This window comes from Oryctolagus cuniculus, chromosome 8 (assembly GCF_964237555.1).
Source record: "Oryctolagus cuniculus chromosome 8, mOryCun1.1, whole genome shotgun sequence".
Taxonomy (NCBI): domain Eukaryota; kingdom Metazoa; phylum Chordata; class Mammalia; order Lagomorpha; family Leporidae; genus Oryctolagus; species Oryctolagus cuniculus.
This window is the reverse complement of record NC_091439.1, coordinates 92120597-92146892: the sequence shown is the minus strand read 5'-3', so window position 1 is coordinate 92146892 and position 26296 is coordinate 92120597. Positions and strand designations below refer to the sequence as shown.

The 26296-nt window shown below is 38.7% G+C and overlaps 1 protein-coding gene across 3 annotated transcripts; it reads left to right on the top strand.

Annotated features, from left to right (window-relative positions):
* The first annotated feature begins 757 nt into the window (after positions 1 to 757).
* AFM (afamin) lies at positions 758 to 25612 on the top strand. Of its 3 annotated transcripts, none has more exons than XM_051820217.2 (15): positions 758 to 908; positions 2991 to 3039; positions 3324 to 3456; positions 4123 to 4334; positions 5540 to 5672; positions 6239 to 6336; positions 7088 to 7217; positions 10376 to 10590; positions 12947 to 13079; positions 15971 to 16068; positions 17032 to 17164; positions 17920 to 18143; positions 19505 to 19637; positions 20700 to 20758; positions 25267 to 25612. In XM_051820217.2, the coding sequence occupies exons 1-14, from the start codon at positions 821 to 823 to the stop codon at positions 20718 to 20720; spliced, it is 1800 nt and encodes a 599-aa protein (XP_051676177.1). In that variant the 5' UTR covers positions 758 to 820; the 3' UTR covers positions 20721 to 20758; positions 25267 to 25612. The 3 variants fall into 3 exon arrangements, with proteins under 3 accessions (XP_051676177.1, XP_008265981.1, XP_008265982.1); XM_008267759.4 differs by lacking the exon at positions 25267 to 25612 and adding an exon at positions 21769 to 21898; XM_008267760.4 differs by lacking the exons at positions 3324 to 3456; positions 4123 to 4334; positions 25267 to 25612 and adding an exon at positions 21769 to 21898.
* The last annotated feature ends 684 nt before the right edge of the window (positions 25613 to 26296 follow it).

Here is a 26296-nt window from a genome sequence, read left to right as displayed (position 1 = left end):
CCCAAGTGCTTGGGCTCCTGCACCCTCATGGGAGACCAGGATAAGTACCTGGCTCCTGCCTTCGGATCAGCGCGGTGCGCTGGCCGCAGCGCGCCAGCCGTGGCGGCCATTGGAGGGTGAACCAATGGCAAAAGGAAGACCTTTCTCCCTTTCTCTCTCTCTCTCTCTCTCTCTCTCTCTCTCACTGTTCACTCTGCCAGTCAAAAAAGAAAAAAAAAACTTCTTAGTATAGATTCCCAGAATTTGAGTGTTAGGTTCAAATAATATGAATATTTTTAAGATTACCGATCCTTGTTATAAATGTATTTTCTAAAAGCTTTGATTATATGAGCACCTGTTTTGTTGTATGTTTACCAGCATTAGATATTTTCATTGTTCTAATTCTTAAGATCTATAAAATTTATTATTTTAAGCTTAATTTCCTTTGATTTCCAGGAAAATTTATCTTTCTACTTATATTTATTCTTCATTGAATCACTTAATGGAGTCCCTTTTCTTTAACATTTGCAGTATTTCAAGTTCTGTTGGATTATCTGTTTGACTAGGTATTGTGCATACTTGACCTATGGACTTTTTTCTTAACTGAATAGATTTTTCCAGTTAAACCTAGAGGCAAGTTTTTTCTAGTTAATAATTGGCAAGAAATTCTGTAGTGTGATCAAATAAAAATCAAAGATGTAGTATTTCAGAAGTAGATTAAATGGGTTACTTTTTTACTAGCTGGGTCAAAGAATAATATAAGAACTTGATTTTCCTCAGTTCTATTACTTTCTGTTGTTAATGCAATTCTAAGAAGAAACAAAACCCAAAAATCCAGAAAATGAAACAATTAAACCTTGCAGGAATTGTTTTTTTCTCTTTGTTTTTGATTGCATCCTTAATCCTGCCCACAAAGCCTCAGGATGTAGGTAAGAAATTTATTTATATATCAAAAAAGACAAAATTAGAATAATTAAAAGTTTTGAAAAACTTGTTTTCTTTCAACTTAATTGTGCACTTGTTTTTTCCTTCTGGTTGCAAATTTGAATATGCTAATCAATTGTCCCAATTTACCTTTCTAGTATTTGTATTTTGTTGTTCATATTACCGAATTTATAGACAGAGAAGGTTATCACACCTAGAGAATGGTCAGCAGGTTATGGCAGGATAGAAAGCGTTGCTGTGATTTACTAAACGGATTTTAATATCTTCGTTTTTCTTGTAAATCCATATGGTTTATGGTAACAGTGAAACATTGACTATGAACTGAGATTTTTTTTTGAATCTTTCCTGGTCAAACATATCTCATAGCCAAAGGTACAGTTAGGGTATGCAGGATTCTGCTTCCTCCTTTGTACAATTTTATAGCCTCTGTACCTGTAAGCCTGGCTAAGGCAGTGTCAGCCTGGAGGAAATGGTGCCTTTTATATTTCTTCAGTCCAAAGGGGTAACAACTTGAACTTTATCTGTCCAGAGGAGGTTGTTTTTTTTTCTTTTTTTTCTTTTTTTTCTTTTTTTTCTTTTTTTTGTCATTTCACTAGCCTGGACCTTCTTTCTTGTAATGTGCATAAAGTTGTCCTAGGCATCCCTGTGGCTCTGAAGGTAGAATTGTGTGTCACTCAATTTGGCACCAATCATGGGGCTTGACAACAGTGGTCATTCTTGAGTTTTCTCTCTCCTTTTTCAATGTAACAACCTTTTTCAAAATCCTGCTTTTTTTTATCTTTAATATCTTCTGTACTCACATTTTTCATTTCTTTACCATCACTCCTGCTAAAATTCAGATCCTGCTGATTTCTCAACAGGGAAACTGCAGAAGTCTACATATGACCTTTTTACTTTTCCCTAGCTATCCATTCTTCCATTCATCTGACTGACAAACAGTTCTTGTCACTTCCTGTTTGGCAGACACTATGGGGGCTGGGGTGGGGGTCTCAGTGTTTTAAATGTACCTGTCCTTGAGTGGTATTTCTTAGTGTATAGAAATGACCCTACTACTATGCTACATAAACATTTCCATGGAGCACCACGGCTTCAACTTCTTATGTAGGACCTTCATAATCCAAAGTCATGTCCTTCCTAACCTAAGTCCCATTGCTCCTTTTCATGTCTCATTTTCTCATCACAATGGATTGACGGACTTCCCCCAAGTATGTCTCAAGATTTATAACCTTAGACTTGTTATTCCCATTGTTCTCACCACACAGAAAGACAGAACTTCTGATTTTTCTGGTAGGCTCAATTCATATGCTACTCTTCCTACAATTTTGTTCTGGTTGCTCAGCCATGTATCATAAAACATTCCCATCAAATATTTAACCACACTCCAGATGAGAATACAGGTATGTGTATGTGTCCTTTCCACTAGAAGAGTGTTTAGGATCCTGCAGCCCAGGGGAGATGGCTTAGTCATTGTTGGTTGCCTTAAGGTGTCCAACAGAATGCTTCACAAACAAAATAAGGCCTCCACATTGTAGTGGGTGAACACAATGTGCTCTGATTAGTGTACACTCATTGGAAAGGAATCCATAATATTAGGTGAGTCTGGAGATCACTTCTTTATCTGTTTCCGGGTAGCCTTATGAACTGTGCTGACCTGATACCAGTGAGCTATGGCAGTCTTGTCAGGCCTGGTCACTCATCACATCACTTGCCAGTTAATCTCATATCGCTTCTCTAGTCATAAATTATAACTACTTATCATGGAAATGGTGATTGTATTTGTCTTTTGTGTCCATGGAGCAACAATGGCAAATCTAAAATCTAGTCAGTCTGAGAGTAATTCAAATTAGTTAATTAAGTGAATATTTCTTGAGCACATAATCAGCTATGATTCAGATCTCATTTTAGGTTCATATATTTTCTCTACTACTTGTAAAATATGCCAAATTATTTTCTACCATCAATATTCTAGTTTATACTTGGTGCACTCAAATGTTATGTGTAGTTATTTATTGAGAAGGTGTTAACATACCAGGGTAAGTTGTAAAGCAAATATCTTTACTTTTCAGATGACTTCAGTGTTACTCAGAAATTCATAGAAGAGAACGCTGGATACCTGTGAGTTGTGCTAAACTCCTTTTGAAGATGGTATTTATTGTAATCTAGTCTGATGCATTCCAGAAATGTTAGTGCTTCTCAGTGGTAATTTAAGTAATAGGAAATATATGAAAACAAACACACTGTTAATTACAAAATTCAGGTGACAGAACTGAGTTGTATACTTTATAGCCTTTATATTTGGATAATTTCTTGAGACAAGTCATCCAATGGATGTGAGTTTTTGATAGATGTAAATGGAAATTCTGCACATGACATTGTGTACCTCGTGTGGACCATTGCAGCACCATCATCGCATTTGCTCAATATGTTCAGGAAGCTACCTTTGAGGAAGTGCAGATGCTCATGAAAGACATGCTAGAATACAAAGACAAATGCTTGGCTGACAAGACACTCCCAGAATGTGCAGAAACAGCTGTAAGTAAATTGTTTGTGTTTCTTAAACATACAAGACTAGTTGCCAACATAGAGAGCATTTTTAGCTTGCACATATGAAAAGAAAGATGCTCAATGAATGTTAGCTTTTATTTTGCCCCATTTCTGCATTTAGGATAAGGTACTCTCCTCAGGAGAGATGCACAGGGGGACTTGACTATGTACTTGCAGGATGTGAGCATATGCCTTATGTATACAGTATGCCATATGTACCCTGCCATAGCCTGAACATGCATGTGGAAACATGGAGCTGCCTCTTTAGCTGCCTCTCTCAGTATGAGCTCTGCTGTCACATTCCCCTTTCTGGGCATCCCCAAGTAGTGTCACCTTCTGCATCTCTAGAATACTGTTACTAAACACCCCAAAGTCTTTACGAACCCACTCACACTGACCTTGTCACCTTGGGAGAGGAGGAGAAAAGTCAATGACGGAAGGGCGAGGTAGAGAACAAAAAAAAAAAAGAATGATGACTAAGGGTTACGGAAAGGTTCCTGAAGTGTGAGATGATCGTCAAGGGTTTGGATAAAATGCTCTGTGGGGGATGAGGGGGAAGATGACAATCTGTATCCCACAGTATGGCACTGATTGTTCTTTGGGTCCACTGTGTCTTTGGCATGAGGAATTGTCATTTTCTTCTCTCTTGTCCAGAATAACATTTTACAGGAAAAGATTTGTGCTATGGAGGGGCTGTCTCAAAGGCATAATTTTTCACACTGCTGCAGTAAAGTTGACTTTGAAAGAAGACTCTGTTTCTTCTACAACAAGAAAGCTGATGTGGGATTTCTACCTCCTTTCCTTACTCTGGATCCTGAAGAGAAGTGTCAGGCTTATAAAAATAGCAGAGACTCTTTTCTAAATCAGTAAGTTTAATTTTAGTAAAAAAAAAAAAAAGATCTAACTGAAGAATTATTATGATGCTAAATCCAATACGTATTTCAAAAGTACCAGGCTGATTTCATTGATTGGTTCATGAATTCATTCAACATGTATTGTGTGTCACATTTTGTGCTCAGCATTGAAGAAATAAACAAGAGTATTACAGGAACCCTGGGAATTGGTATTGTGGCACAGTAGATTAAGCCACCACCTGTAACCCCAACACTCAATTTGAGCATCCATTCAAGTCCTGGCTGTTCTATTTCTAATCCAGTTCCTTGCTAACTTGCCTGGTAAAGCAGCAGTAGATGGCCCTGGCTGCTTAGGGCCATACTATCCATGTGGGCAACCTGGACTTCCAGGCTCCTGGCTTTGGCCTGGTCAGCCCTGGCTGTTGTGGTCATTTGGGAAGTGAATCAGAGGATGGAAGATAGATTCTCTCTCTCTCTCTCTCTCTCTCTCTCTCTCTCTCTTTCTCTTTCCACAACCCTGCTTTCAAATAAATAAATACATCTTAAAAAAAGAAAAGATAGGGACCCTGCTTTTGAGACTCTTACATGAAGGATACACTCTAGAATAGGAGTGTATGTGCAGTGTTAAATTGCTAGGAAACACAGTGGAGGAAATAATATATCTTCCCCAGGGAAAGTCTCAGCTTTTACATCAGAAAGAGATTAAATTACTGGCTGTTTAGCTAAAATCTGTTTTCAATAGTGCAGTAATTGTAGCAGCAGAGACTTTATGGAAAATTGATGTACTCACTGAAACCGAAGTCATAAGTTTATTTGTACACAAGTAAATCTGACCCAGATCACAGATGGGCTGGGCAAAGATAGCTGTTCTTTGAAAGTAGGAGGGAGATCTGCTGTCCCCTTGGCAGCACGGGGAGGGAAGAAGAACAGCACAGCTCAGCAGACAGGATTACAGCTGTATCATCACCCTTGCTTTAACAGTTTCAATGAAAAGGACTTGACAGTACTGTTATTGGGGACTGAACATTGTTGCTTTGTATTGACGTTTTCTATAAAGGGAAACATTTCTCCCTTTTACCTTCAGTTTGCAGCTTGCTCTACTTGTCCCTGTCTTTTCTTCCACTTCTTTCCCCTCCTTTACTTTGCCTAGCATTCCTTCCCTGTTTCTCCCCTTTCCCTTCTTCTTCTTATTTTTAATCTGAAACTTCTTTTTATAGCTATATATATGAAGTGGCCAGAAGGAACCCCTTTGCCTTTGCCCCTACACTTCTGACTGTTGCTGCTCAGTTTGAGGAGCTGACAAACAGGTGCTGTGAAGAACAACACAAAGCCAGCTGTTTTGGAGTCAGGGTGAGTGCCCTGTTTGTTTCATGGAAGGATAAGGATGATGTGACACCAGGACCAGCATGCTCACTTAAAATGGAAATGTGGGGTCATTTACCATCATGGCACTTCCTCCTCACATTCACTGATTTTCACACTGACAGCCGTCAGCTGTTGTTCCAAATATTCTCCCTACCTGAGATCACTGGGACACAGTCGCTCAGTTCTAGGTTCTCTATTCAGCCTTCGTTTTCTTTGTACATTGGAAGAAGTGCTAGCCGGTGGAGATCCACGATGAAAGCTGACATTCTATTTTCTATCCTCTTTGAGACTACCCATAGTCAAGCTTACAGAATATTGCCCCGCCTTGTGAGCACAGTGAATCTTCCAAGTGCAGCTCAGTTATCAGGAACGTTGGCTTTGCCTTTATAATATGCACAAGGGAATATTGATTTTGATATGGAAATTTGCTAAATTAAAAATTTCATAGACTCTCTGTCTCTGGGAAAACTGTAATGACTTGACTGACATGTAGTTAAATAAAATAATAGTGAGGTACTCTTGCTTCAACACATTTTTCTTCTTTCCTACAGGCAGCACCTGTCACACAATACTTAAAAGCAATGTCTTCTTATCAAAAAAATGTCTGTGGGGCCTTTTTAAAATTTGGATCCAACGTCTTAAACTCTATGTGAGTTTTCTACGTATGTATCGTGTTTCTACTTGTATTTTTTTTGTCTCACTCACTTTCCTTGTTAAATGCTTCATGACATTTTATTTATATTTTTCCAGGTGTTGCAAGGATTTTTGTGGTGGTTTAAGTCTACACTGATAGCTCAGAATCAGATCTAATATTGGGAGAAGATTAGTGGGGTGGGGAAAACCAAACGAAAACGGGGTACTTCTGAAATAAATGTTGGTTAGTTGGGAATCTGAACAAGTCTAAGAGTTCCTGATGAGGGTTTTAAAACTCTTACCAGCTTGATATGACCTATCCAAACCCAAATAAAACCTTCATTATTCTTTAGTACTCACTCTAACTAATTTGTAATGTGCTAGAACAATGTCTTCAGAAAAATTCTGAGATTTCAAGTACATCAGTAGGAAAGATTTCTATGCCTGCCATGGGCTTAGAATACAAAGTAGTGGCCCATTACACAGTGTTTCTTGCTATACTAATTACTGAAGAGGTCGAACCTCTCAGGACGTACCTCTTTCTGCTCTGATCCAGGATTGTGGGCGCAGACCCAACTATCAGCCCAGAATTTTCAAAGTGCTCATATAGACTGCATCGTCGCATCAGTTGTTTGATAAAGATCTGCGTGTGCAAAACCAAGGGTACCAGCGCTTTTGGGAGCTATTTATATTTTATCAGCAAAGAACACCCTCTTGTTCTAGTTGCTGTTCAAGTCACTTTAGTGGTTTATCAATTTTGTTTCCAGAAACATTGCTGTCCTCAGCCAAAAATTCCCCAAGATTGGGTTTAAGGAACTTACTTCCCTCCTTGAAGATGTTTCTTCCACGTATGATGGATGCTGTGAAGGGGATGTTGTACATTGCACCTACGGCATGGTAACTAGTCTCCAAAACTAAGCAAAAATAGTGATTTTTGGTAAACTTTTTTATAATTCTAACATTGACCTGAGCTGTGCTATTAGGAAAATTTTAAAAAATAATATAAAATATAATTTTAGTAAATAAGTCCAAATAAAACTTTGGGTTTCCTTTTACACTTGTAATTTTTTAGAGATTCTTCAACAAATTTTAGTTTATATGGCTGAATGTATTGACATAAAAAAATTCAGGAATATGAGATATTTAAAAAATATGTTTAAGCCAAATTGAAGCTCTTTCTCTGTTTTTTTTTAAATATTTTGTTTATTTATTTGAAAGTCAGAGTTATATATAGAGAGATCTTTCATCTGTTGGTTCACTTCCCAGATGGTCACAACAGCCAGGGTTAGGTTAGAACAAACCAGGAGCCAGGAGCTCAATCCAGGTCCTCACATGGGTGACAGGGGCCCAATCACTTGAGCCATCTTCCACTGCTTTTTTCCAGGTCATTAGCTGGGAGTTGGAGCAGAAGTAGAGCAGATAGGACACAAACCAGTGCCAAACACCAATTCTGATGTTACCCTTTACGTCACAAATTTTGTTTTAGAGTTGTTAGAACTTAGCAGTAAGGCTCAGGGAATGACTTGTTGTAATCTGAAGAGCTGATTTCTTTAAGCTTCCTCAGATTATTTGGTACAATCTTTCAAAATACTTTCAAATAATTTTTTCTTCTTCATAATTAACAAGTAAAAATTGTGTACATGTATAGTTTAGAACATGATGTATATATGTATTTGTTTAAGGGAGGGGGAAGAGCAAAGAGGGTGCTCCCTTCTGCTGGTTCAAACCTTAAAATGCCTACAATGGCCAGGTCAAAGCCTAGAGCAAGGAATTTGATCCAGGTCTCCTATGTGAGTGGCAAGAACCAAACTACATGAGCTATCATTGCAGCCTCCAAGGTTTGTATAGAGCTGGAGTCAGGAGCTGGGGCTGGCTATTGAACCCAGATACTTTGATATGGAAAATGTGCATCTCAACTGGCTTCTTGATCACTAGGTTAAATGGCTGCCCCATAACATAGTTTTCCCTATATGTACCTTGTGGAATGGCCAAATAAAGCTATTTAGCACATACATTACCACATATCATTTGTGTTTGTGTGTGTGTGTGTGTGTATTAACTAAATTCTGTTAGTAATTTCCAAGTATACAACATATTATTGTCATCAGGATGTACAACAGAGCCCTTAAACTTATTCCTCTTGTCTAACTAAAATTGTGTCCTTTAACCAACATCTCTTCAATCTGCATATCCTACACTCTGGGAATCATTAAAGTGATTCTCTAGGAAATATACTGGGAACTATATTGTTGACATAGTTTAAATTTTTCATGCACTCAAAGTTAATACAATTTTATTCAAAATGTCCTGACTGCTTTTTAGTTGAAATTAGGTTTTACCTTTGTGACTTTTAATTAGTTTAACTGTTTTAGACTATGGTGAAGGCAGTATGTTAGTTACATAATTTTAATTTCAAGGTATTAAGAAGCATTCATTTTATTTAAAGCAGCTGGCAATAAATGTCTCTTAAGTTATTTCATCCCTGACTAGAACCCAGTTCAAGTAATCTCATTCATGATTTATTTTTAATTGTTGGGTTATTTATGAAAATGTTGGTTTTATAATATTAAAATCTAATGTACTGAATGAGGATGTAATTGAAAACTTTCTGTGAAGTTTGGGGCTGAGACTAAGGGATCATATTTCAAATTTCATTCTCTTTAATGCCTTTATGAAAAAATATGAAGAATTGAATTATAGTTGATTGAAAATAGAAGTGAATCCTCAGAGAATAAGAGATGCTCCTAGACAAGATGTCCTTAGATGAAATGTGAATGTGTTTGCAAAGACTGGCTTCCTGGTTCTCTGTGGAGTTTGTTGGAAACATGGTGCCAGACTCCATTCTATTTCTCACTTCAACTCTGAGATGCATTCCATTCCTCAGCCTTAATGTTCACCAGGAGATTTCAGGCAGTGGACATAGCTTGAGTAAAGTGAGGGAGGCCTGCAATAGCCTGGTGTGTTGATGGAATTCACTGACCTTGAAGTGAGACTAGAACAGAGGGTGGGAAGAAATGTGCAGCCTTGTTCTGGAGTGTCTGGAGAAGGGACTGGGGAAAATCAGCTTTTAAAAATTATCTACCTGGCGTGAGGAGTTAGCAGGTGAGTACCTGCATTCAACACCTTGCTCTAGCTCCTGACTCCAGCTTCCTCTTTATGCAAACTGTGAGAGGCAGCAGGTGATGGCTCAAGTAGTTGAATCCCTGTCTCCTATGTGGGAAACCCAGTCCTAACTTTGACTCTAGCCCAGTCCTGGCCACTGCAGGCATTTGGAGAATGAAACAATGGGTGGGAACTTTCTTTTCTTATCTGTCTGTAAATTAAAAAAAAAAAAGAAAAGAAACCATTAACCATTATCCATTATGTGTAAATGTGATAACCTTACCATCTCCTTAATTCCTACACCTTATATACAGATCAGAATTGGGATGAAGAGTAGGAATAGGGAGCAGAATAAGATTTTTCTATTTTGAACATTATTTGATCTTTTGAAGTTTCAAATTAATTTCCATGAGGAAATGATCCCATGAGTAGAATGGCCTGTTGTATTTGAAAAATCTTCATCTGATTGATATAGTAGTTCATTTGCTTACCAATCTCTGTCACTTATCAAATATTTGAGCTTTTGCCATTTTCTTGGCAATGTAGTTTCAGGCGACAACATCAGGGCTATGGATATTACAGTGACCTTAACATGCCTTTGATAGCCCCACTGAAAGCACAGGTAGACTCCAATAGGAAGGAAACAATATTTAGAATACAAAATGACAATATAAAATACTAAAGTATTTTAAAGATTAATGATACGTAACAATGAATATAAATTTATGATGGAGCCTAATTTAAATAATTATATTATTTTAAATCCCAAGAAATAAAGCTTTCACTAACATAAAACTTCATGTGTATGAATGGATACAAAATTTAAATGAGTATTGTCTACAAAGTTAGCTGACAGAATGACCCCAGATATTTCTGCATTCAGAGATTCCATTATGAAGGAAATGCTGAAAAAATTTGGAAATAAAGTCATTTCTCATTCTTATCTGGTACAGGGCAAGATTATGAGCCATATTTGCTCAAAACAAGATTCCATCTCCAGCAAAATCAAAGAGTGCTGTGAAAAGAAAATACCAGAGCGTGGAGAGTGTATAATTAACTCAAATAAAGACGATAGACCAAAGGATTTATCTTTGAGAGAAGCAAAACTTACTGACAACGAAAATTTGTGTGAAGAACGAGATACTGACCCAGACAACTTTTTTGCTGCGTAATATAAACTCTCTATTGAAATTTATAAGGCCAATAGAAAGAAGTTGATAAGGTTTGATTTAACTTGGCTAATGTGGCTGAAGGAAAAGAAGCTATTCATGGAGTATCATATAATTTTTTAAAAGATAATTTCTATAGAAAGTATTTTTAAATAATTTTAAGAAAAAGAATCTTTGTTATAGTGAAAGCTAATGTTTATTGACTACTTGAGAATTGTGTTTATTGCATGCCTGGCAATGAGCTAAATATTTTATTTATTTTGATATCCCCAAGAATCATGTAAAATAACTACGTAGCTCTTAAGGGGAAAGCTAGTAGTTCTGGAGCCAAATTTTCAAAACAGCCCTTTGAGGTTAGTGTACATTTATTACTCCTATTTACAGGAGATAAAATGGACTCAGAGAAGTTAAGTAACTTGTCCCAAAGTCCCAGAGCTAACACATGACACAGTCAGGATTTAATTGCAAGCAACCTAGCTCTATATGCCTCTTCAAATGACTGTGCTCTTTTATTTCTCATGAGTAGTGGGTATTAAACCAAATTAAACTAAATACAATGATAGATTGTATCCACGCTTATGAAAGGAAGCAACTTTGGTCATCATTTTCGTTACCTGCCAGATCATCCCTGTTGGAACACAGATGGTGATTGGAGCCTTGGGGAAAAATGACACTGAGCCTGCAGAGTCAGAACTGGACTTTAAGGTGCAGCCTTGCCAGAGGAGCATCCGAGGAAAGCCCTCAATGGATGCTACAGCAGGGGGACTTCCAGGGTTTTTTGTCACAACCATTTAAGGATGTTATCTTTTAGGTATTTTTTCCTCCTTGGAAAGAAAAAAAATATGCTGACTTACATCAGATATTGAGAGGAGCCCTGATTCTGTGAAGGCTCATCACTACTGCCTTTCAGTGGGGGGAACACATCCCATAAATGGGATAGAGAAGGCAGACAGGAAACTGAGGGGGTTGTGCCAGGAACACCAAGATTATGCAAGAGGGTCAAAGGCCACTGAAAGAACAACAAAAAATGGTGGAGAGTTACTTGGTCGTGAAAATTTTGTGGGGTATTTTTCTCACAAACCATGGAAGACCTTAGCTAATTTTTAATGAGCAGATGAGAGTCCTTTATGGAGAAGATAGTAGGCGGTGCAGCTGAGGTACTTGGAGAAGACAGTGTTCTTTGTTGAGAGTCCGCTTTGTATAGAGAAGAGTGGGGTGGGCATTCCTGGGGACAAGGGGTCAAATTTTATTTGACTAATTCTATTCATAGCCACATGCTTAACCAGCCTGTGACTTAGCTTCCTTAGCTTTATTATTTTGAGGATTGGGTGAAGTGAAATGAGAAAGTGCTTACAAAGACCAGGAAGTACAGTTCTGGCTCTTGGGCCTAAAGCTTGATCCAGAGGCTAGCATCCACTAAGGCTTAGTAAGTGTTAGCCTCCTCTCTCTTCCTTTCCCACCTTCTCCCCAAGTCACTCCCATCCATACTCTTGGAGCCCCTGGCTGAGTCCATGGAAACCACTGCCGTGAATTAGGGCTGAAAGAGTGGCCACTTCACTGTTTGGCAATGACAGGATGGAGAATGGGCAAAGGCTGCTCCTCATCTCCTGCTTTGGTTGCAGGGAGTGAGGAGAAAGCCCCATTTCCACAGGCCCAAGTTAGGCAACTGAATGTATTTCCCAATGGAATTATACTCAGGGTGAATTTTACTTTTTTCTATTTTTTAATAAAAGATTTACTTATTTATTTTGCAAGTCAGAGTTTCACAGAGGGAGGTCTTCCACCTGCTGGTTCAGATAGCCAATGTGGCCAGAGCACAGGGCCAGGCTAAAGTCTGCAGCCAGGGGCTTTATTCGGATATCCTACATGTGTGGCAGAGGCCCAGACACTTGGGCCATGTTCTGCTGCTTTTCCTAGGCCACTGGCAAGGAGCTAGATAGGAAGGGAACAAACCGGGACACGAACCAGCACACATATTGGATGCTAGCATTGCAGGTGGTGGCTTTACCCACTATGTCACATGCTGGCCTCACCAGTGTGAATCTTCTAAAACACAGATGGAACAGCAAATTATTTCTGATGTTCTCTGTGTTAAATCCCTCTCATAACTAACTCTAAACAACTCTAATAATTCTGTCTTTTCTTGTACAAAAAATGTTAGTCCACATAATATGGAAGAGGATTTTTGTAAAACGATCAATCATCTGTGTCAAAATGTTCTCTTAAGTCACTCTGACCAAACCAGAGGAGGGACCTAGCATGTGGAAGCAGATTGAGTTTAGGAGGTCTATCTAGATTAAATGGTAGTAGGATTTGCTCTAATTTCTAATATACAAAATATTGTATACATTACAGGTTTCTTTATGAATATGCAAGAAGGCATCAAGACCTGTCTATAGTAGAGCTTTTGAGAATTGCTGAAGTATACAAGAATCTCATGGAAAATTGCTGCAGCACAGAAAACCCTCTGAATTGTTACCACAGTGTGGTAGGTTCCAGCATCACAGTTCACAGAATTAAAAAAGAACATCAGCACACTTAACATTGATGTCAAAGTCTTGCTCTAGTGTAGGAGGGAGAATTATGATTGACCTCTTTAAGTCTTTAGATTTAGTGTATGATGATCATTGGGAAGACTGATGGCATCCATTTGGCTTATGCTTAATAATTTAAGCCATGATTCAGTGTGATGGTTCAAAAAACTCTCCCTATTCAATGTTTATTTACATTTGTATGTGTGTACTCTCTATTTTATTGAGCTGTATTGGATTTTTTTTATGTTATAAAAGTAACAAATGATTAATATACATGATCAGGAGCATACCAAATGGTACAAAGAATAAAATAAAAAATTCTAAATCTGTCCCCCAGAATAGCTAAAATTAAAAGTTCTTTTTGTAAAATAAATGTTTTATTTCAGAACAGTTTTAAATTTACAAACAAAAATTTTGAAAAATAGAGTTTCCATGTACCCCACACCCAGTTTCTCAATTACTAACATCTGATATTAGTAACATTTTCTTTTGCTTTTCGGTGTACAAATGTGTTTGTGTTTTGGAAGATAAGATGGGAAAATTGAAATGCATTCTCTTCCAAGAAGCCAGTAATCTGACATGAGTATTACAGGACTAAAACCAAGGTGTCAGAGAGGCTGTGTTCCTTCTAGAGGCTTGATGGAGGATCCATCCCTTGATCCTTCTAACTTCTAATATAGAAAACTTTATAAATATTAATTATTGTTTCTCAGTGTAAAAATATTAATTATTTGAGCTGGAAAGAAGCAGAAGAGAGAGCCCCCATATGCCAGTATATTCTCCCAGTGCCTGCAATGAATAAGGGTGGGCCACGTCAAAACTAAGAGTGGAGAACTCAATGCAGGTCCCCTGTGTGGTTGGCAGGGACTCAAGTACCTGAGCCATTGTTTCCTGTTGCCTAGATGTACATTAGCAGGAAGCCAGAATCTGTAGCAGAGCCAGGATTCTAATCTAGGTTCTCCACTATGGGATGGGGCATTTTAACTGCTAGCCCAAGTGCTCATGCCAGAAATTTTTTTTTGACAGGCAAAGTTAGACAGTGAGAGAGAGACAGAGAGATAGGTCTTCCTTCCGTTGGTTCACCTCCCAAATGGCCGCTATGGCCAGTGTGCTGCGCCTATCTGAAGCCAGGAGCCAGGTGCTTCCTCCTGGTCTCCCAAGCAGGTGCAGGGCCCAAGCACTTGGGCCATCCTCCACTGCCTTCCCGGGCCACAGCAAAGAGCTGGACTGGAAGAGGGGCAACCGGGACAGAATCCGGCGCCCCAACCGGGACTAGAACCTGGTGTGCCGGTGCCACAAGGCAGAGGATTAGCCTAGTGAGCCGCGGCGCTGGCCCAGAAAATGTTTTATGTCACTAGAGACTTGAAAATATATTTGATTTTAAATGATGATGTCCTATCACGAGGATGTAATTATTGAACTCCTCTACTACTTTGTGTTTGCCAGTGTGCAGTCCTGCAGCAGTGCTGGAGAATGCTCAATTCAACTTCACCTTCACCAACATGACACATGGAAATTGTCTCCGCTAGACTGATATGTAAAAACTAGTGATCGTGATTCAAGCAGACATTTTATTTGATTTTTTTTAATTATGTGAAACTTTTCCTATAGATTTTAGATATAACATTTACAAATTACCTATGAACAACTTGTTCATGTCTATTACTGATTTTTCTATTACAATTAGTAGATTGTTTCATCTCAATGCATATTAACCCTTATATACTATGGAAATTATTGGAAGTTTTTGATTTGTTTCTCATTGCTTTGATATGTACTATTTTGCTTTATTTAAAAATTTTCTTTCACTTGCCATTAAAGGGTTTACACTGCTTCAAATTTGAACAGTAGAGTAAGACTTGTTTACATTTCTCTTCTGTCATTGTCCCAGACAAGGCACTCTGTTCCTGATCCTCAAATGAATCATTGCTAGAAAATTTTCCTTTTACATGGAGACACAGTCTGTCTCATCACATCCATCACCTGGTGTGCAGTTTTCTCTCAGGTGGCCACTCAGTAGATGTCCCATTTTTTTAAAAAATGATTCATTTACTTGAAAGGCAGAGAGAGAGAGAGAGAGAGAGAGAGAAACCTTCTGTCTGTTGGTTCACGCTCCAAATAGTCACAACAGCCAGGGATGGGCCAGGTGGAAGCCAGGAATCCAGGATTCTATCTGTGTCTCCCACATAGGTGGCAGGGGCCCAAGTACTTGGACTATCATTGGCTGCCTTCCTAGGTACACTAGTTGGAAGTTGGATGAGAGGCACTGTAGCCAGGAGTCAAACTGGCTGTCCACTATGGGATGTGGATGTCCCAAGGGGCAGCTTAACCTGCCCCAGATGTCCAATTTTATTTCTGTCAAAAATTTGAAGAAAACTATTGAAGATTTTATGTTCCAAATCTAAATGATTGAAAATGATATAGAATAAATATAAACATGATTGTAAAAGTTCTGTAGCTATACTTACTAGGTGAGTCATTCTGGACAAGTTAGTTAATTTCATAAGGCCAGTGATAACAAATGCTTTGATCAATTCAAAGTAAGAATCAGATGTGATCCTTGTCAATATAATATCTGAATTACACCGTCAATTGGAAAGCTCTAAAAATGAACAAGATGATTATGAAAACTTGGATTTTCAAATTTTAGAACAACTATATATCTATAATTGAAAAAAACTCAAATTCTTTCACACACATGCAGAAAGTACACCTAACTTGGTGAATAATGTATAATGAAAATTTGAAAATATTATGTAAGTAAATAAAGACTGACAAATTGACATCAAACTTATGATTACATTTTAGATAACAACTTTGATTCTATCATTATTCTTATTTGCAGGAAGAGAAATTCAATGAGACAACTGAAAAAAGCCTGAAGATGGTCCAACAAGAATGTAAACGTTTCCAGAATTTGGGGAAGGATGGCTTGAAATATCAGTAGGTCATTTGCACAAGTGAACTAGCACTCAAGATCAAGACAAAATACAGAATCCCTCAGAGTGTAGAAAAACAGTTCAGTCTTTCAGTGATGATCAATACTAAACACTGGGAAGGAACAGAAACATGAAAGTCAAGAATGCACATTGAATGGTCACGTTAATCCTTTATCAGAAACAAGGACAGCAATGAGAGAAATGCAAAATTTTGGACAAGTTTCTGTGTGACCTTGAGTTTCTCACCCCAACCCAGAATTCTTGGATTCTGCTTGGTTTGGAAAAGGGATGGAGCAAACTTGGATTTGCTCAGGATGACATGCTTTGCCTAGAATTTATGCCCATTTTTACTGAGTTTATAGAAACAACTGCATTTATTTAACATTTCAATGATTCTTCTTCCAGTGTGCTTGTAGGTATTCATGAATAATACACAGTTTATCTGGATTCTCTTAGTTATCATGCTAATGTGGCTGTTGAAACCGAACATTTTCAAATCAACAAAATGCAATTTAAAAAAATGTGATTTCAGTGTTTCTGCAATCAGATAGCTGCGTATTCAAACTTAGTGATTGAAAGATCTTAGTTTCCTTTCTCTGTAACTACCTTTTCTCAACATGTACCTATTAAATCTTCTTAAAAATATTTACCAGATACACAAAGTATTTCAAGCAGGGCTTTACATGCTAGCCAAGGTATTTGCTGGCAAGGATCTCCTACACTTATATAAGACATGACAGACAAGTCCAAGAGCCTTGGTAGTGACCATGAAATTGGAAAGGAAGCTAAGATATAGAGTTACAGGAGGCAGGATGTAATAAAATAAGGCGTGTTTTATGAGAGCTGAGAGTCACTTTGCACATATATTAATTGTCTCTAGCCTTGATGGGTGTGCATTTCTATTGCTATTCAAGGGCCAATGGGTATCTACCTTCATTCAGAATCAAACAGACCCGTGTTCTTTCAGCTACCTTATCAAACTCACCAAAACAGCCCCTCAGCTCTCCACTGAAGAACTGCTCTCTCTTGGCCAGGAAATGGTGATGGCTTTGTCTACCTGCTGCACACTAAGTGAAGAGTTTGCCTGTGTTGATAATCTGGTAAGCATGGCCCTCATATGTGACTAATTCTTAACAAAAGTCTGTCCTCACTCATTGGTTTATAGTAACTGTCTCCCTTCTCTTGACACTGTTATCAACATCATCAAGCAAAGAATATAGATTTTTCTTTGATTTACCCTGTGAAAATTGTAGGAAGCAAAAGTGAATGTCTTAAATATTTTGGGGGCTTTTTTCAATGTTCTTGTTTCTTATTTTTATTAGAAATGATTTTTTAAGGCAATTGTTTTGAAATTGCAATATTGTTTCAGAATTGGAGCAGAAGCCTCATAATTTTAAGGAATGTTACATAGTCTCCTTTTTGCTGCAAGAAACAGAGAGAGAGAGAGAGAGAGAGAGTTCAGTTAAAAGAATTTCTGTGTTTACTCCGATCACATGTTGAATGTGTGTTTTTAGGATTGGGGTGAAAAGTACCCTTTGCGACATCTCAGAGGGAAATCCACCCAAGGACTGCAGTGTGTGGTGGTCCTTTTCAGTTGACTGTTCACAGCTCTGTGCTCACAATTAAAAGTTTGTGTACTGTGTACAGGTTGCAGAGGCTGGCATTTTTGTCCTGGTGACATTTAGAATTCTTGCTTCTACTTTTCCTTTTATAGTGTAGTGTTAAAACTTTGTGCATTTTTCTGAGTCAGGTTAGCAAGGATCTCAGCACAATCTAGCTATTCACCTAATCGTATTTTTCAAAAGTCTGCTCAAGTTTTAAAATCCCATCTGTGTTCCATCTCCCATTGGTACAGATGGATTTAGTTCTTGGAGAGTTATGTGGTATAAAGGAAAATCGAACCATCAACCCTGCTGTGGACCATTGCTGTCAAACCAACTTTGCTTTCCGGAGGCCCTGCTTTGAAGGTCTGAAAGCTGATCAAACGTATGTGCCTCCACCGACTTCGCAAGACTTCTTTGCCTTTCCTTTAGACTGGTGTCAGGATCAAAAAGAGGAGCTCCAGAGGAAGAAAGACAGGTACAACCATTCTCTCCATGGCTCGGTCTTCCGTCTGAGATAGCCTGCATCACGTATTAGTGAGAAGGTTCATTGTAGTGGTTATGTGCTTTTGGTGTCACAATCCTGTTCCTTCTGTAAAATTGTCCACTCTCTTCTATTCAGCAAAGCACCAGTGGATAACCACTGTCATTGATTATAAGTAAAAACTCAGTTATTTTCCTTTTACTAGAGACTTGGAATGTACATGAGACTATGTTTGGGAGGTGAGTTAGCATGGCTGGCACACAGTCTCACAGGTAGGTTTATGATGAATTGGATTTTTTTGGAAGAACAACATGGTTATTCACTCTGAGAGCTTCACTTAATGTTTGAAAAAAAGAGAGGCCTAAGGGGACAGAAATTTTACCTTCTTTATCTCAGACAATGCTTTAAATGCCAAGAAATGACTAGTTGATTTGGATTTAGGTAGTATCTCTACCAAGTGTAGTAGAAGCAGCATTCAGATATTGAAGAAGAGGATTGGTGGTCATTTTATATATAAATTTTCTAGAAACATCAAATGTAGTCACATAACCTATAATACCGTGCATAATAAAAACCTAACACTAGGGTACTTTTAAAAGTTCATGTAGATCGGCACCACGTCTCACTTGGCTAATCCTCTGCCTGCGGAGCCAGAACCCCGGGTTCTAGTTCCGGTTGGGGTGCCAGATTCTGTCCCGGTTGCTCCTCTTCCAGTCCAGCTCTCTGCTGTGGCCTGGGAAGGCAGTGGAGGATGGCCCAGGTGCTTGGGCCCTGCACCCACATGGGAGACCAGGAGGAGGCATCTGGCTCCTGGCTTTGGATCAGCACAGTGCACCGGCCGCAGAGGCCATTTGGGGGGTGAACCAAAAGAAGGAAGACTTTTCTCTCTCTCTCTCTCTCACTGTCTAACTCTGCCTGTCAAAAAAGAAAAAAAAGTCATGTAAAAACAGAATCCAGAGTGTGAGGGTTCTGTGATATGAAGAAATTTTGAATTCTGCATGGAGTTTTTTTGTAACAGTCATTTTCCATGTATTATGATAAAAATTTTGTTGTAAAATAAACTTACCCTCTGAACTCCATCTTCCACTATTTTTTGAGGTCCCCTTGTATACATTTTTATACCATTTTGTCTGCGATTACATAACCCTCCAAAGAATATTCCATGCAAACCATTCTATTCGTTTAATAGGAAAGCTTCAGGAGACCTTTTTGAAAGGGGAGATTTTAACTCTCTATTCCCGTTTATATTGATACCCCCGCCCCAAAACATATGATTCTGTAACAAACATTTTGAAGAAGAGGAACTTCAAAATGAAACCATTTATTAATTCTGTGTGGCATCTTTTGGGCCATAGGTTTCTTGTCAACTTAGTGAAGCTGAAGCCTGAACTCCCAGATGAAGAGCTGCAGTCTTTGTTCACTAATTTCACTGACACATTGGAGAAGTGCTGCAATGCCAAGGGGCCTGAAGCCTGTTTTAACCAAGAGGTAGTGCTTTTTTTTTTTAAAACTGCAATTCCACTGGTATCCAGGGCAAACAAAATAAATCAGAGCTCATGGTAAGCCCCTGCTTCCTCTTCGCAACGTCTTCTAAGTCTGTGATTGACAGCACCGTTGCTACACCTCATTGGCTGACAGCTTTCTGGTACAGGCTTTGGGTACTATCTCTTTGATGATAGAATGGGGTATAAAAAGCTGTTGAAAAATCCTGGCTTTTATAATCCCAGTAGCCTTGGTCATGTAACTGAAGTGAAGCTCACCATCTGTAGGTAAGTATGATAATAATGCTCCTTGATTATACCACCAGTTCTGAGTCACCCATCATCTTCACAAAATAAAGACTCAATATGATCTGCAAAGGACATCACTACTAGCTCCAAAGGGAGGGTGCAGGAAAAATGTCAGAAAGTGAAGTCTCTTTGGTGTGATTTTCCTACCCTCCTAGTCCTTATCCTAACCTCCCCTGGTTAAGAATTCCCAAGGGAGTGGAAGGTAAGGCGAGCAGAGGGGAAGAGGTGAAAGATGCTCCCTGCTGTGACATGCCACCTGCCTATAGTGTGAGCCCCGCTTATTGTGGCCCCAGTGGATTGCTCTGTGGCTTGTTTTCCAAGTTTCATTTCACCCTTTTCTAGAAGCATCTGTTCTCAAGCTCACTCACAGGCACAGCCCCTCCCCACCTTTCAGGTTGGGGAGAGCCCTCCACTAGGCTCAGTGCTTGCTTAGTATGCCTTTAAAAATGTGCTTAATCTTTAATTTTTCTTTAGAAGTTATTGATCAACACCAAGCATTTATGTAATTGGTATACTTTAGGGCTAGGGAAGGGGATGGATGAATTCACTGGTAGCTTTTACAAGTTCTTGTGTGTATATTCTGAAGTTCACTTGAAGAAAGAATGGTCACTGTCCCCCTATACTATATAGGAGTGCTGTAAGATTCTAACCCCCCCAATTCAGGGTAATATGCTTCTCTTAATTTAAATAACAAGGTCTTAAGCTTTTCTTCCTATAAATTTTTATTTCTTTTCTCTCTCTCTCTCTCTTTCTCTTTCAGCATCTGAAAATTGGTGACTGAAGCCAGGCTGCTTGGGAAAGAGTTGAAAGGCATCAAAGGTAATCCCTTCTCTCACATCAAATGTTAAATGCATTTGCAGCTTATTTGGTCTCTCTGGCTTTTTCTCTCTCACATGTCAATGTCTATCTCTGCTTCTTCCTTCTGTGATATCAGTCCTGTCATGTTTCTCTGGTATCAATCCCTGCTTAGGGGTGGCAATGCTACAAATGTGTTAGCTAGCACTTCTCTTTCTGTTCAGTTTTCTGAAAAGCTAAAATGTGCCTACCCCTCCATCTTTATGCTGTTGCATTCAGCTCTCTGGACCAGCAAAAAGAGACATTCAATACTGATGGGAAGAAGAGGGGTAATGTCTTTGGGGTTGGGTGAGAAGTAACCTAGTAACAAGAGTCATTTTTGAGAGAATCTCAGTGACTTTTAAAATGACTTTTATTGAGATAGGATTGAGATGCAAAGAGTCTTGCTGCAGAATTCCTATAAACAAAAAAGAAATGTGTTTATAGTTTTTAAAAAGACATACAGTTTCTGTAAGAGTCCTAACACACACTTTAGAAACAAAAGGTTGCATGGATATACTCATGATGTACAGTAATGATGAACCTCAACTGATGGTAGGTTTGGAGCTACCAGAGGCAAAACATAGTTACTACTAAAAATTGTATTAAGTATATGAGTTTCTATCATTCAATTAATGAGATTTCATATTCTTTTAAAATTTGTTATTATTTATTTGGGAGGCAGAGAGATAGAGAGGTAGAGAGTGAGCTCCTGTACACTCCCAAAATGCTGCAATGGCTGGGATTGGGATAAGGTTGAAGGCAGGGGCTGAAAACTCTAAGTCTCCTAGGGATCAAATATTTGAGCAATTACTTCTGACTCCCAAGATCTACATTAGCAGGAAGTTGGAGTCAGGAGCTGGAGCCAGGACTGTAACCTAGGCACTTCAATGTGGGATGTGGCATCTTAACCACTAGGCTAAATTTAACAGGCTAAATTCTTCCCCTATGTTTCCTATTCGTTTGATACATAAAATATATATTTTTCTTTCTAGCAATCATCCTGTATGTCCTGCGGTAAATTTCATATCCAGAGAAGAACAAAATAAAAGGATTCTTCCATCATCTTCCCCTGAAATTGTGTTACTGCAGCAAGCAATAAACACAAATTGTGGTTATTTCTCACATTGATGTCATTTATCAACCAATCTCACAATTAAGCACTCATGATTCATTCATTCCATTAACATTTTTTTTTCACACCAACTAAATCTGCCCTGCTCTGAGGAAATCAAAATTTGGAATAGCAACTGTGTGGGCAGAATCCTTCTATATCCTGCTCCTGTCATTCATTCCTGGATATAAATGGGGAGTTGTGGGCAGGCACCATAACTACTACTACTACTAGCTTATTGATTTTTTTCTATGCACTAAACATTGTTCTACATACTTCTTATGCACTACCTCATTCAATCCTAACTATTCTATGAGTAGGTGTCATTTTTTAAAGAAAGCTTTTATTTAATGAATACAAATTTCATAAGTACAGCTTTAGGAATATAGCAGTTCTTCCCCCTATACCTGCCCTCCCACCCCCACTCCCGTCTCACCTCTTACTCCCTCTCCCATCCCATTATCCATTAAGATTCATTTTTAATTAACTTTATATACAGAAGACTAACTCTATATTAAGTAAAGATTTCCACAATTTGTATCCACACAGATACACAAAGTATAAAGTACTGTTTGAAAACAAATTCTACAGTTAATTCTCATAGTACAACTCACTGAGGACAGAGGTCCTATATGGGGATTAAGTATACAGTGACTCTCATTGTTGATTTAACTGACACTCTTATTTATGATGTCAGTGATCACCTGAGGCTCTTGACATGAGCTTCCATGGCTATGGAAGATTTTTGAGTCCACAAATTCTGTCAGTATTTAGACAAAGCCATAAGCAAAGTGGAATTTCTCTCCTCCTCTTTTTTCATGGCCCCTTCTCTCCACAGGGATGTCACTCACAGAGATCCTTCATGTAGATCATTTTTTGCTACAGTGTCTTGGCTTTCCATGCCTGAAATGCTCTCATGGGCTTTTCAGCCAGATCCAGTTGCCTTAAGGGCTGAGTCTGAGGTCAGATTGCTGTTTAGGGCATTTGTTATTCTATGAGTCTGTTGGTGAGAATGTAAACCAGTAAAGCCACTATAGAAGACGGTATGGAGATACCTCAAATATCTGAATATAGACCTACCATATGACTCAGCCGTCTCACTCCTTAGGATTTACCCAAGGGAAATGAAATTAGCAAATAAAAGAGTTATTTGCACCCCCATGTTTATTGCAGCTCAATTCACAATAGCTAAGATATGGAAACACCTAAATGTCCATCAACTAAAGACTGGATAAAGAAATTATGAGATATTTACACTATGGAATGCTACATAGTGGTAAAAAAATGAAATCCAATTATTTACAACAAAATGGATGAATCTGGAAAACATCATACTTAGTGAAATAAGTCAGTCCCAAAGGGTCAAATACCATATGTTCTACCTGATCTGTGGGAACTAATAGAGCACCTAAAAAGAAATCTGAAGAAGTGAAATTGACACTTCAAGGAGAGATGACTTGAACAGCTCTTGTCTTGACTGTTGAGGGACAGTTTTTTTTTTCTTAATAATATTTGTTGAGTTCTTAACATAGGGTTAATCATATGTGTATAAAGTCAATTGAGGATGGATCTCATTAAAAAATAAGAGTGGGAATAAGAGAGAGAGGAGGAAACTTGTATCTGTAAAGCTATATAGTTCTGCATACATTCCTAAAGACTTACTTCTAAGTGTAAAATTTAAAAACTGGCCATGGGACCCTAAATCCCACTAGGCTCGGTGGTAAAAATGTCATCTTAAGTGTTAAAGTGATTATATAAATAGGATCAAGTGTCTGGTAATAATAATAGAATTAAAAAGGAGAGAATGTTTCAACATGGAAGCAGTCCACACAGCAGATGAATAGAATGACCATAGTTTTAAGTATACTGTGACCTCAGAATCAGCCCTTAAGTCTTCCTAGTCTGGCTGAAAAGCCCGTGAGAGCATTTCAGGCATTGAAAGACAAGACACTGTGGCAAGAAAATGTTCTACATGAAGGATTTCTGTGAGTGAGACTAGTGGAAAGAAGTGCCCATCAAAGAAGGATGTACTTTTCTCTGAAGGGAGGAGAGAACTTCCACTTTGCTTATGGCCTTGTCTAAATACTGACAGAGTTTGTGGACTCAAAAGTCTTCCTTAGCCTAGGCAGCTCATGTCAAGAGCCTCAGGTGGTCATTGACCTCATACACAAGAGTGTTAATTCTTAAATTAACATCAGGAGTCACTGTGCACTAACTCCCCATGCAGGACTTCTGTCCTCAATGACTTGTATTATCAGAGTTAATTGTAAAACTTGTTCTCAAACAGTTTTGTGTGTGTGTGTGTGTGTGTGTGTGGGCAAATTATTGAAATTGTTACAGTGTAGAGAGTCAGTCTTCTTTGTACAAAAGTAATTGAAAATGAATCTTAATGGAGAATGGTACTGGCAAGGGGATTGGGAGTAGGAGTTGGGGTGGAAGTGTGGGTGGGAGGGTGGGTATCTTGGGAAGAATAACTATATTCCTAAGGTTGTACTTATGAAATTTGTATTCCTTAAATAAAAGATTTCTTTTGGAAAAAAATAAAGTATCCAATGCATCGTTTAGCAGATGGTAATGTTTAATTCATGAAGTCATTTTGTCCTCTGACCTTTTCCTCCAAACACTCTCATTTACCAATGAGGATAACAAGGAAGAAAGTTTTACTTAATAGGGAACAGATTTGGCCCACAGAAGCAAAATTAGATGATTCAATTTCATTCCTAAAAGTGGATTCTGCTATTGTTCAATACTGTGCTTAACTAGAGACCTGAAATCTGCTGCTTTCAGGAAGTCTGTTATCACAGAAGGCTGCCACATGACTTTCTCTGGGCTGTCTTGTCAGAGATGCATTAATCACAGCAGGAAGCCACAGGGCTGTGAGAAAAAGAGGGGGAGGAGTGGTTTATAGGAAAGACATCATACCTGGAGAAGAGAGAATCTGTAGATAGGACAAGTCAACCTTACTCTGTATTAGTCAAGCATAACTTGTGCCAATGAATAGAACACATCTGGGCTCAGGCAGAGAGAGTTTTTTAGCACTAGTGGTGCTTGTATGGGTGCACAAGTGAATGCCAAGTCTGCAGGTGAATGAACAGCCATTAGCCAGGGTTTTAGTGGGATTCAGGGATCCAGTCCTGGTCTTTCTAAGGTTCCTTTGAGCTCTGTTTCAGTGACATACGCAAGAACTAAGTTTGCTATGAAAATAATATTTATTAAGTATTATCATCCTCTCTGGTACTTGTTTACCTTTCATTTTGGACCTTAAAACCAATGTAAAGAACTACATTTTTTTGGGGGGTAGGCATTTGGTGCAGTGGTTAAGAAACCTCTTTTAAAAATTTTTTATTTAAGTAAAACGAGTTTCATGTGTTTCACACAGATTTAGGAACATGGTGATACGTCTACCCTATAAGAAGCCTCCTGAGACATCTGCATCCCATATCAGATTCCTGGTTTCAGATTCTGACTCTGCTCCTGATTCCAGCTTCCTGCTAGTGTACCTCCTGGAAAGCAACAGTGATGGCTCAAGTAGTTCGGTCCCTATCGGCCACATGGGGGACTTGGACTGAGTTTATGGTTCCTGTTTTTGGCCTGGCCCATTTGTGGATATTGTGGGGATCTGGGAAGTGAACCTCCAGGTGGAATATTGGGTTCTCTCTTTGTGTCTCTATCTCTGCCACTGTCTCTCCACCTTCCAAATCAATAAACTTTTTTTTTTAAGATCACATTATGTAGTGTTCACTGAGTTGTATCATGGAACTCATTTCCCTGCCTTTTGCTTTAAAAATTTCTACTTGTCTTTCCTATGGTCTGAAATTCCACCATAAGTCACTAATAGGCGACTTAACATCCTTTTTTTATTTTCTTTTTTTAATTTTGTATTTGACAGGCAGAGTTTGACAGTGAGAGAGAGAGAGAAAGATAGGTCTTCCTTCTGTTGGTTCACCCCCAAATGGCGGCTATGGCTGGCGCTGCGCCGATCCGAAGCAAGGAGCCAGGTGCATCCTCCTGGCCTCCCATGTGGGTGCAGGGCCCAAGCAATTGGGCCATCCTCCACTGCCTTCCCAGGCCACAGCAGAAAGCTGGACTGGAAGAGGGGCAACCAGGACAGAATCCGGTGCCCATATGAGATGCCGGCGCCGCAGGCAGAGTATTAACCAAGTGGAGACACAAAGCTGGCCCCTAACATCTTTTTTATTTTCTTTCTTTTTAAAAAACTTTTATTTAGTAAATATAAATTTCCAAAGTACAGTTTATGGATTACAATGGCTTCCCCCCTCCCATAATTTCCCTACCACCCGCACCCCACCCAACTCCCGCTCCGTTTCCCATTCCATTCACATCAAGATTCATTTGCAATTCTCTTTATATATAGAAGATCAGCTTAGTATATATTAAGTAAAGATTTC